Below are 21,229 nucleotides of genomic sequence, written 5' to 3' on the forward strand. Positions count from 1 at the left end.
CCAGAGGCCCAGGCTAATACTCTGAGGATACGGGTTAAAATCCCACCACTTCAGCTGGTGGAACTCAAATCCAATTAATAAATCTAAAATTTAAAAACTAGTCTTGGTAATAGGGATCATGAAATCATTACTGATTGTCATTAGAACTCATCTGGTTCACTAATGTTCTCTAGAGACGAAAATCTTTACTCACATGGTTTGGTCTACATGTGTCTCTGGACCAACAGCAATGTGGTAGACTCTTAAATGCCCTCTGAAATGGCCTAGCAAGCCACTCAGTTGTATCAAACCGTTACAAAGTTTAAAAGAAATGAAACCAGACAAGCTGCCTGGCATCAACCTAGGCACTGGAAACCACACTGGAAACAACCCCAAGCCCTGTTGACCGTGCAAAGTCCTCCTTACTAGCAGCTGGGGCCTTGTGCCATGTACTGATAAAAGAACATTTCCCTAACCAATTGATGGGAATCCCATTGTGTTAGAAAGTGATATTTATTAAACCTTCTGGCCATGTTTCATAATTAGTGTGGTTTTGGTAAAACTCAGTGCCACATTTTGAGGGAAATAAATGGATGTGATGACTATCCTTTCATCCCATGGGCCTGGATTTGAGCCTACCCAAACAGAACAGAAACATTGGCCGAGTTCTGCCGCAAGCGTCGAGACCCTGACCTTGGGACTATTTTTATGTTCCTAACCTGCACCCCTCAGAGCACCTGCCAGCTTAATTTTAAGGGAGGTGGACAGTTTGTAGGCACCTCTGTGTTTGTAGTCCAATTAAGAATGGTGGGTGGGGTGTGGAGGCAGGAGGGCCAATCAGCACCCAAGCAGTCCCACAGTGAAGCCTATGTGCTATTGATCTGAATGTACCAAGGGAGGGCAGCATAAGATGGAGGTGGGATAATAATGATATTACAGGCAGTCAATCCCTCCCACCCAGCACTATCTGGTGGATATCTGCAGGTGAGGCACATCCATTTGCAAGACTTTGCAGACAGATGGCCTGAGGATTGCTAGGTTGGTGCTTCAAATTTAAAACTTCACATTCATCTCATGCCATTCTGACCTCCCACTCTTCTGTTGCCACCTCTGAGTCAAGCTGCAGAAATAGTCAGGTTCCCCTGTGTTTTTGGCAAAATTACAGCCTATTCAAGAAATCTCTGTTCATTACATCAGTAATTGCCATAACTATATGACCTCTGCTGCCACTTGCATTACCATTGGTTTTTGCGCTTCCAGCTCCAGGAAATGTGCAAGGAGACACATTAGGGAACTGGCCTGACACTATTTCTAAATTTCCTAGCTCGTTTTTCTCCTTACCACCCCCAACCTCCAAAGTTGCGTACATGGGGCTGGGAAAATTCTAGCGGGGATCACATTAAAACACATTTAGGCTAATCACAGAGTTTCTATCTATTTTACTTTGAATGAGTCCAACACCAAAACAAATACTGTGTCTGAAGTCAAACTTTTGCATTTGCTTGCATTGATTTTGCTAAGGAAATTCATTATGATTCACTAGAGATATATTGACAAATCACAAATATCAATTAACCTTAGCAGATCCTGACCACATCTGTTGTATGTATGTAGTTGGAATAAATTGTATAACCAATATAAGGTATTTCATATCATAGTTTATCAATGTTATCTGCAACTAAAAGCTAGAATATGTCTTCACCATTTTTCAGTGGTGTCCTCCCTGTCGTGCACTTTTGCCTGAACTGCGTAAAGCTTCCAAACAATTGGTTGGTCAACTTAAGTTTGGAACGTTGGATTGTACAATCCATGAGAGTTTGTGTAACACAGTGAGTATGAACATTTTTCATACTATTATTTACCAACAATGAATTACATTTAAATAGCATATTTAATATAAAAAATGGCCCATAGTACTTCAGAGTAAAAAAAAGAAAGTAGATGGAATGACCAAGCACTTGATGAAACAGGTGGATTTTAAGGAATTTGGAAAGGCATTCCCTACAAATGGAATTCCACAGCACAAGGCTTAGGCAGCTGAAGGGCACAGCAGCCAATGGTAGGGAAAGGAGAAAAAGGTGTTTATCAAGAGCAAAGTTTTGTAGAGCTGGTTTTGATGAGTCTGGGTAGGTTAGAAATTAGGACGACTAAAGTCATGAAGAGACTTTAAACAGTAGTTGAGAACTTTACAATTTGAGGCAGTTAAGAATATATGAAATAGAAGTAGGCCATTTAGCCCTTTCGACAGTGTTTTGCCATTTAACAAGGTCGTGGCTGACCACCTTTCTCATCCTTATTTTCCTGTACTATCTCAATATCTCTTAGCACCAAAACTCTATTGTCCCTGTCTTAAATATACTCAACAACGCTTTAAGTGAAGAAGTTCCTTTTCATCTCCTTCCTGAATGACCAACGCCTATTCTAATACTTTGACTTCATGCTCTATATTCCCCAGCCAGGAGAAACATTTTCCCAGCGTCTACACTTTCAAGCCCTGTTTTAAAAAAAAAAATTGTTTCCATTCAATTACCTCTTAGCCTTCGAAACTCCAGAAAATATAGACATAGTCTACTAAATCTCTCATAATTTAATGACCCCTGCATCCCAGGAACCAATCTAGTGGCTTCTTTTGGGGCAGGTATGTCCTTCATTAGGTGGGAGGCTGGGAGTCGATGTAGACCAGTGAAGATGGGAATGACTTTCCAATCTTTAGTTGAAGAAAATTGCAGGTCATCTAAAGCTGAATGTCAGACAAGCAGTCTACCACACATTGGCAGTGGAGGGGGTGAGAGAAATAGTGAAGAAAGAGAACAAGTGTCTTCAGCATACATACTGAAGCTGACCCATGTCTGTGGTTGATGTTGCCAATGTGCAGCGGATGATGAAGGAACCAAGGTTAGATCCTTGGAGCCTAGAGATAACTGGGCAGGAAGAGAAGTTATTGCTGGAGGTGTTCTGACTTACAAATCAAATGAACAAGAGCAAAACCCAGTGAGGGCAATTCTGCTGAACTGATTAATAGCGGAGAGGCATTGGAAGGTGGTGGTGCATCAAGTCGTCAAGAAGGATGAGGAGAGATGATATACCAGTGTCTGGGAATTTCATTCTTAATTTTTGATTTAGTGTTGTTTGCCTGCAGTAGGAGGAACTTAAAGCTGATTGAAGAGATTCAAAAATGGAGTTGCAGGGACCTTAGGCATGGATCTGGGAGATAACACATTTAAGGACTTTGCAGAGGAGAGGGTAGTTAGAGATGCTGAAGTTATTTTCAAGGAAAGTGGGGACAAGGGTGAGTTTTTTCAGGAAGGAGATCTTGCTAAAGATTTTGAAAGGGAGAGAGCCCATTTATAGTGTCAGTCAGCATTGGAGCCAGAAAGGCGAAGTTGGATATTCAGTTTAGTGAGAATAGAGTCAAGGGAGCATGAGGTAGGTCTTATGGACAAAATGAGCTTTGATATAGTATTGAGGGGATGGGTGGGTGGTGAGGGAATGTGGGGGATGCAAATGGAGAATCTAAACAGAGATAGCAGTTTGGGGAAGGAGGCTCTGTGGAGAGATTTAGCTTGTTGAAAAAAGTTAAATTAAAGATTAATAATTCTCATATTGCTGTTTTAGCATGGTATCCAAGCTTATCCAACAACATTGATATTCAACCAATCCAATGTCCATGAATATGAAGGCCATCATACAGCTGATGAACTTTTGGAGTTTATTCAGGTATGAAGTTTTTTACAACAGTGATTTGCTTTAATAATTATTTTTAATTTTTCCACTCATTTAATTGATTATTTTGTTCACCTTTTGATTAGGATCTCATAAACCCCTCGGTAGTTGCACTGACACCGGACAACTTTGAAGGTTTAGTTAGAAGGAGAGCACAAGATGAAATTTGGATGGTGGATTTCTATGCTCCGTGGTGTGGCCCTTGCCAAGCTTTAATGCCAGAATGGAAGAGAATGGCCAGGGTAAGAAAAGTATTCTCACTCTGCACCCACTCAAAAGGTAACCTGAGAATGTTGTGATCTGATTTTCAATTTAATTGAGGAATCCTGTGGAAAGACTTTGCTTCAAACTATTTTCTCCCAAACCAAAGTAAATGGATCATTACTAAACATGAGTTTCCTATTCAATAAATGGTACAAACTTATTTGAAAAGTGTTTTATATATTCTGATCAGTTGAAAACTGATTTTGAATTTCATTGCATGCTTAGACCAAAATTACATCAGAAGTGAATGGGAGTGATATAATACAATATTGTATTCAGTATTGCTGAAAAAAGAGACATGTTATTAAAGCTTTTCATCTTGCACTCATCAGGATAGCAGGGGAGCTATCCTAATGAGTACAAAACCAAAAGCTTTGATAGCATGTGTCTCTTTTTTTCAGCAATACTCAAGTTCTATACCACCAAACGACAATATTGCATTGACAAATTGCATTGCCCAAATTTGACCTGGATATGCTTATTTTGACTGCATGGAGTACACCTCCATTCAAAAAAGACAATGACCAGATTTTTGCCAAGATGGGGAGCCCTTTTAAATTGGCAAACAAGGCAGACACGACCTGATCCCAGGAGTGCCGCCCCCATTCCCATTTCCAGTAGTTTTTGCTGGTGTGGGATATGGCTGTGGGCCATCAGCCTGCAACTAGCACTACCACCCTTGCTGGCTCCATTGCGGGGCCAGGCATTTTAAACCCACCCCCCATCGCAATTTTAGTGGAGTTTAGTCCTTCCTGTTATTAGACGTGGTTCATGGCACCACAGAAGGACCCAGTCCCAAGTGGCCAGTACAAAAAAAAAAAGCAACCTCCTCCTGAAACTCTTTCATTGACAGGCTTTGAAATACAAAAAAAAACTTTTGGTTTTAATGGTTGGACACTATATTGTAAATTAGATTTTTTTTTAAGCAGTGATTGATTATAGGCCTCTGCTGTAAAGATAAGTTGGCCATTGAATAGATTCACTTTGTGTAAGTGTTGAGATGCATTAGAGTACTGTTCCAATTGGGAAAAGTGCTACTATGCTTTCAAACTGAAGAAAACAGTCCTTGGGGACTGTAGCGTCATGATCTCAAGTGATTTATGTGCCCAGAGCCTTTTTAAATTGAAAAAGCTTTCACCTAGAGAGAAAAAGCGGACACCTACCTCTGGATTGCTTTGATTTAACAGGTCATCTGATGTAAGTTAGAAAAAAAACATAGCCATCTGTTTTCTCAGTTTCAATAGCCTCCATTGTTTCCATTTGAAAGGGGTTGTTTTGATAGCTGAGTTCATTGTGAATGTTTGGCTGAGTTTCAAAGTCTATAGAATAACTTATCTCAACAGGGCCTGGGGATATATGAAAAGGCATGGGAAGTATGAGGAAGCATGGAGGGCATGTGGGGTGGGCAGGGTGTTTGAAAGCCTGATATTCATCATTACAAATGGGCAGATGTCTCACTCAACAAAGGTGGGTGTTCCAGCCTGCCAGCCTCGCCATCTGCCCGCTGCCGCCTCAGGCCTCCCTCCTGAGGCGGCGGGCCCAACTCCTTCCTTCCTTCGGCTTTCCAAAACAAAAATATGGTGGGCAGGGATTTTTTGAAGTACACGAGTCTGCCAAGTTGGAAAGTTTCCTGACTTGACCTCTTCTCTCCTCTTCCATGAAAATCCAGCCCGATGTGATTGATTGCTTTTTATTTCACACTTTGCCATTAAATGGTTTTGAGTAGAGTTAATAATTGTGAATATTTGTATCAAATAAGTTGCATTAAATGATATGACGTTGTTAATGGTGGAATTGCACATGTTCTTTCCTGATATATACATTTAGGTCAGCATTTAGTGAGTCTGTTAACAGTCCTATGTTCCTAAGTCACACTTGAAAGGGTCACGTACAATTTATGTGTCACGTTTACACCTCATAGGCTCAACTATCATATCAATTTAAAAGCAACAGACTAGTTCATAAAGAATCTAAACAAATGCCAATGTCCAGGCACAGAACTGTTTCAACAAAGCTGTTTAAACGGTCAATTAATGAATTGGAGAAGCTTACTTTGGTACATGTGAAGAGAAGTTGAGAGTGGCACTCAAGACATTACGTATGCAGTGTTAAGCAGATGATTTCACAGGACCAATAGGACAGGAAATCAAATCTTCCTGTGGCATGTGGAAGGTTCTGAAGAGCTGGCATTCATTCAAGCTTCTCCATGGAGATTAGAAGAAGAAAAACATTTTGGGATACTATTCAGCCTGGCAATTCCAATTAAATATATCATGTTTGTTTAAAAGATTTTGTGAGCATCTTAAATGAAAGTCAATAAACTTCCTACGTCAATGAGTTATGTATTTTGATAAATACTTTTCAACCATCTAAAACTGATGCTTCATGTAGATTTCACTGTAGCCAAAATTTTCCAAACTTTTTACATACTGATGCTTAAGTAAAGATGGCTTCTCTTTGTAGATGCTGAATGGAACAGTCAACGTAGGCAGCATGGACTGTCAGAAGTACTACTCTATGTGTCAGAAAGAGCATGTGCAGGCATACCCAGAGATCCGACTCTATCCACTGAATACTAATAATGCTTACAAGTACCAGTATGTATCATAAAAACTTCTTTAATTGTCTTTTTTAAACTACTTATAATTCATAGTTAATTTAACTTCTTGCAAAGATCTCCATTGTTACGCCTTATATGCGGCTTGCAATACCTAATCCTTACTTATTTCCAGGTTTGGACTCCTGCTAACTTTGAGGCATGTGTTGAATATGTTTTACATACCTACTTACCTGCCCAAAATAATGAATGTATAAGAAAGACTGGGTAGCACAGTGGATTAGCATACCATCTTTCACTTCTGGAAAATTTAATTAATCCAACTTGGACCAATGGGGTGAAAATGTACACTTTGTGGTGGTTGTAAGGGTCTTAGTGTATTAACTTTAGGATGATCTATATTTTAGTGGGTGTAAGCCTAGAACACACAACTACCATTATTCAGCACAAAATTCATACGTTCATTCAGGGACCAAAAGATTGGTTACTGTTGAGAATAGAAATGTTGCACTGTTGTAATATTTTTGTTCTTCTGAGATTGAGACAGAGAAAGACCTTTGCTGGCCTATAAACATTTACCGGGTAGGGAAAGTTTTGAAAATAATGGAGAAGGTAGCCAGGCAGAATTGGTATAGCTTTTCAGAGGCCAGAGCCAGTGGAGCTTGGGAGGCCAGCTAGAGGGGCATGGAAAAAGTCAAACCTTAGAATATTTGGGGCATAAACTTGGGTTTTGTCAGTAGATGAGAGAAATAGAGCAGAAGCAGGGAATAATATGAAGGTATAAAAAAAACAGTTTGATAACGTAGCAGATAGGGGAGGAAGTTGAGCTCATGTTTGGGCAAGACACCATATCGGAGTTAGCTTGAGATGGTCACTGGACTAGCTGATATTCTTGAGAACAGGTGTTTGGAGATGCGGAAAGAAGCTAAACATAGCCTTGGTTTTGGTAACATTCCAGCTACAGAAGGCTATGGCTCATCTGGGTACTCATATCACAGACAATTTCAGAATGTTAATTAAATTCAAAAATTACACCCTCTGCAACTTTTGACATGGTTGACCACATCATGCTCCTCCACCCCTTCTCCTCCATTGTCCAGCTGAGTGAGACTGTCCTTGCCTGGTTTCACCCTTACCTATCCAGTTGTAATAATTTTCCTGCAATGACTTCTGTTCTTGCTCCCACATCATCACCAGTGGAATCCTGAAAAATCAGAGAATGGCTGCCCTTCATGGATTCAGCCAAAGACATGATGCAAGGCTGCACATGTATACTGATGACACCCAGAGCTTACCACCGTTCTTTGCCTTTGCTTTGTCAGACAGCTCCTCAGTTATCCAAACCTGGATGAGTCACAATTTCTTAATTTTTCTTTGACCCTGAGCTGAGCTTCTGAAAGAGTGGCACAACAACATTTCATGTTTTTAAACTGTTACTGTAACAAATGACCAGAAGCACTATTGACTGAATACTATTTTGTTTTTGTAGGCAGATAATCCTTTAAACTAGAGAGAGGAATATTACCCTTTTATACCTTTCACACATCACACTTTCTATGGAATTACAGTCCTTACAGCAAAACGGTTTGCAGTTACCCCCAGTATCCAATGAGCTCCCATATCCCCACTTTACTGAGTAGTAATTTCAAGTGACCATCTCCAGGCGCTTGCCTCAGTTTTCAGAGTTGCTTAAATCCACTGCCAGCAGTAAACCCTGTTCTGATGATTCCCCCCACCCCCCTCCCCTGACATGCCAGAGCAAATCTCAGAATCCTCAGATGACTGCAGAATGCATCTCATCAAATAGAGACTATCTCCCTCCCATATCCAGCTGTGGTAGCTCACAAAGCCAAGCAGCCTCTTCACTCTATGGTATCTTCAATGCCATTCTGGGACTTTGGGAGACTCAGTCTATCAATTGTAAACTCAGAGACTGGTGTCATTGTCTCCAAAACATAAATACCTTGCACCACCTTCTCAGTAAAATAATCTAAATCTTCCTTTGGCCTCTAACAATCAAGCCACCCAGGCTTACTATCCGGCAGACTGCAAAACAAGTCACAACCCCCTAAATTTAAATCTACGGTTCCTAAACATTTCATTCAGATATCAAAATGTTCCACCAGGGTGAGGTTATAACTGAAAAGAGACTTTTTTGAGCGTCAGGAGAAATTTTACAGGGGAACATGACAAGTGAATTATGTGGAACAGCGAGGTGGAGGGAAGAGGGAAGACTAGGTGGGTGTTCAAAGAATACAGGTAGGTGAGATTGGGAAATTGGCCTGGATGGAGGCGTAGAGATAATGCGAGTGTTACAGAATGGGGCGGTTTGCGTGACGTTTGGAAAATGGCGCTGGAAACTGCTCAGTAAGTGTGATGGAGGATGAGGACTGAAGAGCCTGAGCTAGGTAATAGGTTATATGTAGGACTAAAGTAAGGTCATGAGGAGGGACACGGGGCAGGGTTGGGAAGAGGTGGGAAGGAGAGCAGAGTTGCACGATTCTAGGATGATTGCTATATTGCTGCTCCATTGCATGCACTATGGCTGAGTTCATACTAATAGCACCAAATATAGTTCAGTTGTAAGGGCAGAAGTCTAGAGACGAATGGACTGTGTCCACTGTGATGTTAGATGATAAATTTACTGTATTGTCAAAATTACCTGTTTCTACTTGTTTTAGTTTGGCTTCTGATCCAATGTCTCACTGTGGATGACAGGTGTCGAGTGGCTTCAGGAGTGTTTCAAAAGTTAACTTGAGAGTCCAGTGAGTAAGGGTAGAGGGAGCAATGTTTTGAGAAATCTAGAGTCAGGAGATGTGATGTCCAGAGTTTACGAGGAGGCTGGAGAAAATCCAGGATCTGTGAGGAAGTTTGGAAAAGATCCAAGGTTGCTATGGTGGGGTTCTTGTGTGGGAAGGAGATGAACTATTCTCTACATAGGCTTGCAGCAGGTCTGTGGCCTGCAAGACATCCCTAATATAGAACTAGGGATGGGTGGAATAAGATTAAATATGAGAGCAGATCTCTTTGGGTCAAAGTTGGGGGAATCTTAGCTTTAGGAGCAGATTCGTATCTAGAAAAGCTGATGACATATAAACTTTTTTATTTGGAAAGAACGGGCAAGAATTTCCGAGGAGTGATAATCACAGCCTGATTGCCACTCCACTCCTTTTTACTTACCCATGTCAAGAGCTGCATGTTCCTTGCCCGCTCTTCTCCCAGCCCTCGTGAGAAATGTGCAGTGCACCTGATTCCCAAATCTTTCCAGTGCAAGGCAGCAACATCAGGGGAAGTGAAGCCATACCTCCTTTTATATGGCACTAGCTAGTTGAGGGGGGCATGGGAGTAGCCAGAGTGGGTTAGTTGGGAGGTTGGGGAGGGTGCTTGGGAGTTGAGGAGTAGTTCTGGGGTTGGGGGTGGTTGGTAGGATGGTCTGGGTGGGCGAAGGGGTAGCCGGAGTGCTGAAGGGTCATCTTGGGGGTGGTAGGGGTAGTAGGGGTGTAGTCAGGGGGTCAGGAGGGTAGTCAGGAGTCCTGTGGGGGCTCAGGAGAGTGGTCAGTACAATAGTTACCCAGGAATTAGAGATGGTTTTATTCCTTCTAACTTCTCCTGGGTTACTATTCTGCCAAGAGAGTTGGATCCATCCAAAGTCTCTATTTAAAAAGGAGTATTGGGTGGTTCCCAGTGCAGGGTAATCGCTCATCGGAAGCTTAAATTTCTAGGGCAATTGCATGGGGACTTCCAAGAGGATCCCCCGGTGCATCCTCTGGGGTATGAACTCTCAGAGATTGAAAGTTCTGGGTCAAAAAGTTCAAAATCCCGTCAAGTATGGGCAACTATGTCGGACATCAGTTGTTCTGCACCTAATCCGAACATACGAAAGAGGAGCAGGAGTCAGCCACTTGGCCCCTCGAGCTTGCTTCGCCATTCAGTAAGATTTGTTGATTTTAAACTCAACTCCACATTCCTGCCTACTCCTGATAACCTTTCACCCCCTTGCTTATCAGGAATATATCTACCTCTGTCTTCAAAATATTCAAGGACTCTGCTTCCACTGCCTTTTGAGGAAGAGAATCCCTAAGACTCGGGTCCTTCTGAAAGAAAATGTCTCCTCATCTCTGTCTTAGATGGGTGACCCCTTATTTTTAAACAGTGGCCCCTAGTTCTAGATTCTCCCATAAGAGGAAACATCCTTTCCAAATGCAACCTGTCAAGACCCCTCAGGATCTTGTATGTTTCAATCAAGTCGCCTCTTTTACTCTTCTAAACTCTAGTGGCTACGAGCCTAGCTTGTTTAACCTTTCCTCATAAGACAACCCTCCCATTACAGGTATTAGTCTAGTAAACCTTCTCTGAACTGCTTCAAATGCATTTACATCCTTCCTTAAATAAGGAGACTAATACTGTACACAGTACTCCAGATGTGATCTCACCATTGCCCTGTATAACTGAAGCATAACCTCCCTACTTTTCTATTCAATTCCCCTCACCATAAAAGATAGCATTCTATTAACTTTCCTTATTACTTGCTGTACCTGCATACTACCTTGGACACCCAAATCCCTCTGCATCTCAGAGGTCCTGCAATCTCTCAACATTTAGATAATATGCTTCCCTTTTTATTCTTCCTGCCAAAATGGACAACTTCACATTTTCCCACATTATACTCCATTTGCCAGATCTTTTCCCACTCAACTACCCTGCCCATATCCCTTTGTAGCCTCCTTAAGTCCTCTTCATAACTTACCTACCTACCTTTGTGTCATCAGCAAATTTAGCAACAATACCTTCGGTCCCTTCATCCAAGTAATTCATATAAATTGTAAAATGTTGAGGCCGCAGCAAGTGATCCCTGTGGCACACCACTCGTTACACCTTGTCGACCATAAAATGACCCATTTATGCCTAGTCCCTATTTCCGTTGGCTAGCCAATCTTCTATCCATCTTCTATCCCCTACACCATGCACTTTTGTTTTCCTTAATAACTTTTACTGTGGCACCTTATCAAATGCCTTCTGGAAATCTAAGTACAGTACACCCACCGGTTCCCCTTTATCCACAGTGCATGTTACTTCTTCAAAGAGCTCCAAAAAGTTGGTTGAACTTGATTTCCCTTTCACCAAATCATCTTGACTGTGCCTGATTACTTTGAATTTTTCTAAGTGCCCTGATATAATGTCTTTAATAATAGCTTCTAACATTTTCCTTCTGACAAATGTTAAGCCAACTGGCCTGTAGTTTCCTGCTTTCTCTCTCTCTTTTTTGAATAAAGGAGTTGCATTCACTATTTTCCAATCTAATGGGACTGTCACCAAATCTAGGGAATTTTGGAAAATTAAAACCAACACATCAACTATCTCACCATCCTAAAAGAGGTGGCTAAAGTCCATCAGGACTCAGGGACTTGTCAGCCCACAATTCCAACAGTTTGCTCAATACCACTTCCCAGGTGATTGTAATTTTCTTGAGTTCCTCCCTGCCTTCCATTTCTGAGATGTTACTCGTATCCTTTTAGAGTAAAGACTGATGCAAAATACCTGTTCAATTCATCTGCCATCTCCTTATTTCCATTATTAATTCCCCAGACTAATAGCAAAACAATTTCTGTTAATTGAATAATAAAAACAATGTGAACTCCAGTTAAGTACACTAACTTGTTTCCATCAACAGAAAATGCTGGAAAAACTCAGCAGGGTCTAACAGCATCAACGGAGAGAAAAAAAACCAGTTAATGTTTCAAAACTTTCTCTTCAGAGCTAAAGAGAAGTAAAATATGTGATTAAATTTATACTACTTAAGGGGGGGGGGGTAGAGCAGGTGAAGCTTGGTAAAAGGCCAGTGATAGGTGGAGGCAAAGGAGAGATTGCCAGAGATGTCATGGACAAAAGGACAAAGGGGTAATCCTTTGGAAAAGGAAAAAAGATATGTTTTTTCCCACCACCATCCTCTCCCCCTGCCCCACCCCCACAAGAGCCATCTGTCACATAAGAACTAGGAGCAGGAGTAAGCAATTCAGCCCTTCGAGCCTGCCCCGCCATTCAATACGATCAAGGCTGATCTCATTTCGGCCTCAACTCCAATTTCCCGCCCTCTCCCCATAACATTTCAACCCCATTACTAATTAAAAATCTGTCTAACTCCTCCTAAAATTTATTCAGTGTCCTGGCATCCACTGCACTCTAAGGCAGTGAATTCCACAGATTCACGACCCTTTGAGAAAAGTAATTCCTCCCCATCTCTGATTTTGAATCTACCACCCATTAGCCTAAAACTATGGCCTCTCGTTCTAGAATGCCCCACAATGGGAAACATCCACTCCACATCTACATTGTCTATCCCCTTTAGCATCTTATATACCTCAATTAGATTTCCTCTCATCCTTCTAAACTCTAGCGATATAGACCTAAACTGCTCAATCTCTCCTCATAAGACAAGCCCCGCATTTCTGGAATCGATCTAGTGATCCTCCTCTGAACCGCCTCCAATGTAACCACTTCCCTTCCCAAGTAAGGGGACCAAAACTGCGCACAGTACTCCAGGTGCGGTCTCACCAATGCCTCGTACAGTTGCAACAACACTTTTATACTCTATTCCTTTAGCAATAAATGCCAAAATTCCATTTGCCTTCCTTATTACCTGCTGTACCTGCATACTAGCTTTCAGCGATTCATGTACGAGGACACCCAGATCCCTCTGCACTGAAGCATTCTGAAGTTTCTCTCCATTTAAATAATAAGTCGTCTTTTTATTCTTCCGACCAAAATGGATAACCTCACACTTATCCACATTAAACTCCATCTGCCAAATTTTGGCCCATTCACCTAATCAATCCATATCCATTTGTAAATTTCTTATTTCTTCATTGCAACTAACTTTCCCATCTATTTTAGTGTCACTGGTTCATATTGTTCTTTCCAGAGTGCTTACCCTTGTCCTGCTTTAATCACATTCTGCTTTCTGACCTTAATGCCACCTTCAGCACCTCCTTTAGCCAGTACCGCTACCATTAACATCCCTTTGTCCTTTTGTCCATGACATCTCTGGCAATCTCTCCTTTCCCTCCACCCATCACTGGCCTTCTATCCAGCTTCACCACCTGCTCCACCCCCATTAAACAGTATAAATTTAATCACATTTTTACTTCTCTTTAACTCCTAAGAGTCATATGGACTCGAAACGTTAACTTTTTTCTCTCCGCAGATGCTGCTAGACCTGCTGAGTTTTTCCAGCGTTTTGTGTATTTATTTCAGATTTCCAGCATCCGCAGTATTTTGCTTTTAACTTGTTTCCATTGTTTGGTTTAAGTTGCAGCTTGTAACAGTTGCCTATTCCCCCCACAGTAGCTATTCTGGTTGGTCCAGGAATGCGGAGTCACTTGGGTCTTGGGCATTGGGGTAAGTTTCCATGTTTTGGTTAAATGTAAAGATATATTGCAAATTTTGAAAACAAGAGTTAAAATATTCAAATGCTTAACTGTTAGTCAGCAACCAGCTAATGGTTAAAGATGGGAATTTAGTGCTGTAGTGCTTCAAATAACAGTGGAAACCGGTCAAGGTCACAATTCTCAGAAATTGCATTTATGTATCCTCAGGCAGACAGTTTTGGCCTTATAGAGCTGCAAACAGATTCTGATACTAAAGCTAAAGGGTTTAAGTATTAGTATTATTTGTCTAAGTGTTGCCTACATTTTCTTGAGTTTGAGAGCTTGAGAGGTAATCCACTCATGTTTAAAATAATTGAGAGATTCAATAGGGAGGGTATAGAGAAATTATTTCTCTCTGGGTTGAATCTGGAGGAAGAAGCACAGCTTTAAAATTAAAGCTAGGCAATTTAAGTGCGAAATAGGAAGCACTTTCTCACACAAGGGATAGTGGAATCTGGAACTTCCTTTTGCACAAAAGCTGTGGATGCTGAGGGTAAATTGAAATTTCAAGACCGGTATCAATTGGTTTTTTTTTTGTGTGAAGTTATTAGGGATATGGATCAAAGGTGGTTACATGGAGCTGCGATACAGATCAGCTGCAATCTGATCATATGAAGCAGCAAGCTCAAGGAAATGAATGGAATGATTCACTGCAGTCCCCATGTAACTCTGCTTGCAATTGAGTGACGGGCAAAATGTCACCGGCAATGAACTGTTGAAAACATTCCTTTGTTTTACCCTCAATGTTTCATTTGACCAACTTCTTTCACTTAATTTATCTTTTTCTTCTTTACCCAGATTTCTTCCACAAACCTCTATAGAATTAACACCAGAAGACTTTACAAACAAAGTACTAAAAGGAAAGGACCACTGGGTGATTGATTTCTATGCACCTTGGTGTGGCCCTTGCCAGAACTTTGCTCCAGAGTTTGAACTTCTAGCTAAGGTAAATATTATATAGTAAAAATTTATAAAGGTGTGCTTAATGTTTTTGGAAAACGCCATTATTACTGGTGAAGCTTTTGGGCTTTCTACAACATCATTTTAACAAAATGAGAGAAGTGTCGCAAAAACAAATGCACAGACAATATGTGTACCTTACAGAAAGCATTTATTAAGTTTATAAACATATAAAATTATTTTAAAGCTATTAAAAGATGAAATGCATCCAAGGATATGGAGAGAGAAGTGAGTGGAAATTGCAGAGACATTGGCCATAATTTTCCAATCTTCCTTAAACTCAAGGGTGATGTCAGAGGACTGGAGAATTGCAAATATTATACCCTTATTCAAACAGTGTTGTAAAGATAAACCCAGCAACTGCAGGCCAGTCAGTTTCAATGGTGGGGAAACTTCAGGACAGAATTAATAATCACACAGGCAAATACAGATTAATTAAGGAAAGTCACAGATTTAACAGAAAATCGTGTTCAATTACTTTGCTGGAGTTTTTTGAAAAGGTGACAGAGAAGGTTATTGAGGGTAATGCTGTTGATGTGGTGTACATGGACTTCCAAAAGGCATTTGGTAAGTGCCGTACAACAGACTTGTGAGCAAAGTTATAGCTCATGGAATGAAAGGGACAGCAGCAACATGGGCAGAATTTTTAGCTCGGCGTGCAGGCACGTGCCCGACCCGCTCAAGGGTAAAATAGAGCAGGATGACGTCGGGCAAGCGTCCCGAGGTCATCCCGTGCTCGCATGATATTTCAGTTGGTGGGTGGGCGTAAAATTCGGAAGTGCGTCCGCCGACCATTAAGAGGGCAATTAAGCCCATCAAAGTTCCAATTGTCCCTGATTTATCGTGGAACATCCAACCTTGCGGTTGGCGGACAGGTGAATCTGCTAGGTGGACTTTGCATTTTGATGAAACCTCATCCAAGGGCGGGATGAGGTTTCCATTATTAATTTTTTTTTAAATGTATGGACTGAATTTTCATGTGTAGCTCCAGGTGACTGATTCTGATGCGTGGACATTTTTTTACGGATTTTAAAATCTTATTGGTTTTAAATTCTTCATCTCCCTAAGGCAGCTCTCTGCCTTCAGGGAGCTTTCATTCTGTGCTCCCACATGCCCATGCTTATGTCATCGCCCGCCCTCCCCCCGCCCCCACCCTGGCAGCGCTGAGCATTTCAGCGCATGTTTCACACTGGCTGGCCGTTAATTGGCCAGCCAGCGTGAAATTACAGTTGGGGGCCGATTGCAGGCAGCGGTCCATTCCCCAGCAATTCTCAGTTCTCACTCCGACCTAAAAATCCTGCCCATAGATACAAAATTAGCTGAGTGACAGGAAACACAGAGTACTGGTTAATGGATGTTTCTCAGGCTAGAGGAAGATTCATAGTGGAGTTCCCCAGGAATCAGTGTTGGGATCCTTTTCTCTTCCTGATACATATTAATGGCCTAGACCTTGGTTTACAGGGCACAATTTCAAAATTTGTAGATAATATGAAACTTGGAAGCATTGTGAACAGTGAGGAGGATAGTGTAGAACTTCAAAAGGACATCGACAAGCTGGTGGAACGTGTGGACAAATGGCAGATAAATGTCAATGCAGAGAAGTGTGACATGATTCATTTTGGTAGGAAGAACACAGAGAGACAATATTAAATAAAGGATATAATTCTAAAAGGGCTGTAGGAGCAGAAGGACCTGGGTGTACATGTGTATATATGGGTATAATAAGTCATCGAAAGTGACAGGACTGGTTGAGAATGCGGTTAATAAAGCATACAATATCTGAGGCTTTATTAATAGGGGCATAGAGTACAAGAGCAAGGAGATTATGCTGAATTTGTATGAAACAACAGTTTGGCCTCAGCTGGAGTACTGCATCCAGTTCTAGGGACTGTACATTAGGAAAAGATTGGAGAAAGTACAGAAAAGATTCCATGGATGAGGAACTTCAGTTATGAAGATATTTTGGAGAAGTTGAGACTGTTTTCCTTGGAGAAGAAAAGGTTAAGAGGAGATTTTGATAGAGATTTTCAGAATTGTGAGGGGTCTGGACAGAGTAGGTAGGGAGAAACCATTCCCACTTGTGAAAGGATTAAGAATGAGAGGGCACAGTTATAAAGTAATTGGCAGAGGAAACAAGCAACATGGGGAAAAGCTTTTTCACATAGTGAGTAGTTAAGGTCTAGAATGCACTGCCTGAGTGTGTGGCGGAGGCAGGTTCAATCAAGGCATTCAAAAAGGAATTAGACTGTTATCTGGAAAGGAAGGATGTGCAAGGTTGCAGGGAGAAGGCAGGGGAGTAGCACCAGATGAGTTGCTCATTCGGAGTGCTGGTGCAGACACGATAGGCTGAATTGCCTCCTTCTGCACTGTAACAATTCTGTGATGCTGAATAAAAGAGTGTTTACAAATTAGCAATTTATAAGGGACTCAAAGTGCAATGGAAAAATTTTTAAAATTTATTTTTGGCATGTGGATGATGCAGGTTAGATAGTACTTACTTCCTATCCTTGGTTACCCTGAAGGAAAAATAATTAACCACATAATATAGCACTTGAATTATGTGTAGGCCAAACTGAGGAGTGGAAGCTTTAATTGCCTTGTAGGACGTGGTGAGCTGGTTAGGTTTATGATGACCTTTCATCTTTCTGATGAGCTTTCCTCATATTTTTTGTCCATGCTATCAGTGCAGAGGATTACCATATTTATTAAATTCAGTTTCACAGCATACCATGATAGGATTGGAACTACCTAGTACCATAACCACTGAGCTACCATAACCCAATCTAAAATTGCATTTTAAATATATCTCTCACTTACTGTTAGTGTTCATTAGTAAAAACAGTTCCGCAATCAAGACAGGGCTATAATATAAATTCAATTTCCAAGTAAAGTGCTAAATAGGACAAGTTTAACCCATCCTTGCAATCTCATATACCGTCCTTTGCTGCACTCACTGAACAATACAGATGTAAACCAGAGACATCACTTTGTAACACTTCCCTCATTTTATCAAAAGGATGGTGTGGAAAGACCAAAAGCTTTACCAGGAATAATATTGTTTTGCAAAAAATTTCAAGCAAGAGGCAACACACCTTTCTTTCCCTAGATATCTTGGGCAATCTCCGGCAGGCGGGGAGCCGATCCCCACAGGAGAAGCAGGCCCAGCCGCCATTTTAAATGGGCGGGCCAGTGTAACATCCGGCGGGAAGCGCCAAGCGCTCCCTATGCGGGGGGGTGGGGGGGTGGGATTCCCTAAAAGCAAGAGTGTGCTCTTTCGTGCATGTGCATGAAAGAGCATGCATCTCCCTGAGGCTAAGTGCTGCCTCAGGGAGATCACTGACACTTTTTAAAAAGGTTAAAAATAGAAAAACAAAATCCTTAACATGTCCCATCTCATGTGACAATGTCACATGAGATGGGACATGTTCATTAATTACAATAAAACTTTATTAAACTTTTTAAATCCCTACATGAAACCTCATCCCGCAGGTCCTTTAATTGTTTCATTGATCCTATCAATAGCCTCAATTGGCCATTGACAGGTCGGTGGGCACACAGCTGATTTTGCTGCGGGCCCTTTTGCTTCCTGAAAATTTAAATGGGGCAGGATGACAACGGGTTCTCCCCCCACCCCCCGACGTCATCCCGCGTCATTTTACGCGTCAGCGAGCCCCCCCCCCCCCCCCCCCCCCCCCCCCTCCCCCAACTCGTTGATGGCAAAATTCAGCCCCTTGAGTTTTTGGCTACCTGAAATTTGGGTTGTGTATTTTAGCCGAAATTGCAATTTCATTAAGCCTGCGAGCATTTGGTTTTCCCTTCGTGGATTGTGATGAATGATATAAAACAAGCACAAGTTGTAGAAAACCAGCAGCATTATAGATCAGTGGAGATACAAGTTTATAATTCTGCCATTCAGACAAGGGAGCAGATTTCTGTTTTGTAAATAACAGGCAGTCACCACTGTATGCTTACTCCTTATCAGACTCTATAGCCATCTGGGTATACTTTTATGCAGAATCTGCCTTCTTACTCCAAGCGCAGGAATTTTCGCTCAGCGGGTGGGCGCGCGCCCGACCCGCTCAAGTGTGAAATGACGCGCGTTGATGTCGGCCGAGCATGCTGACGTTAATGCACAGTTGCGCGATAGTTTGGTTGGCAGACACGTGCCAGAGCTGGCAATGCACCCACCAACAATTAAAAGGCCTGTTAAGGCCAGCCTAATGGTTAGCAGATAGGTGAAAAGGTCAAGCGGCCTTTGCAATTTTTTGGGACCCTTATCCGCAGGTGGGATGAGGTTTCCAAAAGCAAAAAAAAATGAACACTTTAATTTTTCATTAATAACATATCCCTGCTCATGTGATAGAGTCACATGAGGGGACATGTTTCATTGCACTTTTATTTTTAAAAGTTTTTTTTCATATCACGTGCAAAGTTCGCGTGCGGCTGGCTCCACGGCCCTCCTCCCCCACCCCCACCACCCCGGCACAGGCAGTGCTGAGCACTGCTGCTCGCATTTCACGCTCGGTGAGCCTTAATCGGCCCGCCAGCATGAGATCACAGTCCGGTGCCGATCACGGGCGGTGGTCAGCTTCCTGACTGCCCCAGCCGAACCCGCCCGCCAAGGGCAAAATCCCGCCCCAAGCGTAAAAACAAAGGTTACTGTTCCAAAATAGGCTGTAGCAATATCCACAGTTATAAACGCGTTTTGAGAGCTGCTTATCCATCCATTATTAATGTATGCAGTTCACACCAATTATAAAGGGAGTTATAGTTGACGTAAAAATGATTGCATTACAAACTTTCAAATATTTTTTTCTATTGAAAATTCCACAAATGTGAAAATATCTTAAGAATTGTCCCACATTTCTAATAAAGTTATGTGCGCAACATGGATGCTAATTTTCTCACAGCTGGACTGCATTTTTGTATTTTCCCAGTCCAATCAGCTGTCTTTATCCCTCTTGCTTAGGGAGTTTCATGAATATTTACTAAAAATATATTCATTGAGCAGGACAGAATGTTGGTTGCAGCTAGATATAAATCTCAATTTTCCTAAATTGCAATTACTCAACTTTTCATTGAAAGTGAACTTTGACTCAGCATGAGTGCTTGTTGTATCTATGCCTTATAGTATGTTGGTACTTGTGTATGTAAGAAAACTATTAATTATCAAAATAGCTGATAATTACCTTCATATATTGTGAGCTGACTCTTAAATTAACTGCCCAGTGATACTTTAACAATACAATGGGGATTGTTACAAATAAGTATACTCGAAGAAATGTAGAGTGCAGGGCTTCCTTTGGAAATTGTGCAAAATTGTGTTTTTTTTAAGCTGTATGCCTAATTAGACAGCTAGCTTTGTTATCGATGGAAGTAAAGAAAATGATCATACACTATCCATTTAATACTGTTAGGAACTGGTGATTGGTCATCACGCAGAAATATTAATTCTGTTTCTTTCTCCACGGATGCTGCTGACGTGCTGAAAATTTCCAGCATTTTATGTTTACGTTTCAGAATTCCAGCATTTGTAGTCTTTTTGCTTTTGTACATTAAATACATTTGTCTTTTTTAAACAGTCAATCAAAGGTGAAGTAAAAGCAGGAAAGATGGACTGTCAGAATAACCCACATACTTGCCAAACAGCTGGCATCCGAGCTTACCCTACAGTCAAATTCTATCCATTCCAAGGAAAAAAGAAGGTAAACAATTGGGCTATTTCTTGCTGGAACAGGACATACAGAGCATGCCATTAGACTTTTCCCTGCACCCTCAGGTCAAAGATCTTTTGCACCATAACTTGCGGGAAGTGCGAGCTGATAACAGGGTGGTGAGAGCTTCTGGATTGAGACCATAGTAAGCAGTGGGACCAACAGTGTATCTCCTTAACCAGTGAGACTAAAGATTGAGAAAGGAACAAAAGAAGGCACGTGAATTTCAGTCCAGTCAGGTACAGAAAGAGGGTAAGAAAGATTAGATTAAGAGAGAGAAAAAAAAGAAACAAACGAAAAGTAGGGGGGGATAATTAAATTGGACATTTTTAAAATCTTTTACAACAATTTACTTCGATCAGAAATAAGGTTGAACAGTTTAATTTTTCACTTTCCAGGCCAGAAAAGTCCCTTTTCATTGCAATAACAATTATCACATCATTAAAATAGTATTCACACTGTTCAGTTGAATTAAGGAAGATGGTTGTGGTTGTCAGAGGCCAGTCATCTCAGTCCCAGGATATTACTGCAGGAGTCCCTCAAGGTAGTTTCATAGGCCCAGCCATCTTCATCTGCTTCATCAAATACCTACCCTCCAACAGAAAATC

The 21,229-nt window shown here is 41.4% G+C and overlaps 1 protein-coding gene across 3 annotated transcripts in view; it reads left to right on the forward strand.

Moving 5' to 3' along the window:
• Positions 1 to 21,229, forward strand: part of dnajc10 (DnaJ (Hsp40) homolog, subfamily C, member 10) — a 76,442-nt gene that overhangs the window by 47,839 nt on the left and 7,374 nt on the right. For all 3 annotated transcript variants that reach the window (XM_041201369.1, XM_041201368.1, XM_041201370.1), the window contains exons 15-21: positions 1,692 to 1,808; positions 3,595 to 3,696; positions 3,789 to 3,944; positions 6,430 to 6,563; positions 13,865 to 13,918; positions 14,746 to 14,893; positions 20,490 to 20,612. In XM_041201369.1, coding sequence (XP_041057303.1) covers positions 1,692 to 1,808; positions 3,595 to 3,696; positions 3,789 to 3,944; positions 6,430 to 6,563; positions 13,865 to 13,918; positions 14,746 to 14,893; positions 20,490 to 20,612 — 834 coding nt within the window. The remainder of the gene's footprint in view (positions 1 to 1,691; positions 1,809 to 3,594; positions 3,697 to 3,788; positions 3,945 to 6,429; positions 6,564 to 13,864; positions 13,919 to 14,745; positions 14,894 to 20,489; positions 20,613 to 21,229) is intronic.

The sequence above is a fragment of the Carcharodon carcharias genome, chromosome 12 (assembly GCF_017639515.1).
Source record: "Carcharodon carcharias isolate sCarCar2 chromosome 12, sCarCar2.pri, whole genome shotgun sequence".
NCBI classification, from domain to species: domain Eukaryota; kingdom Metazoa; phylum Chordata; class Chondrichthyes; order Lamniformes; family Lamnidae; genus Carcharodon; species Carcharodon carcharias.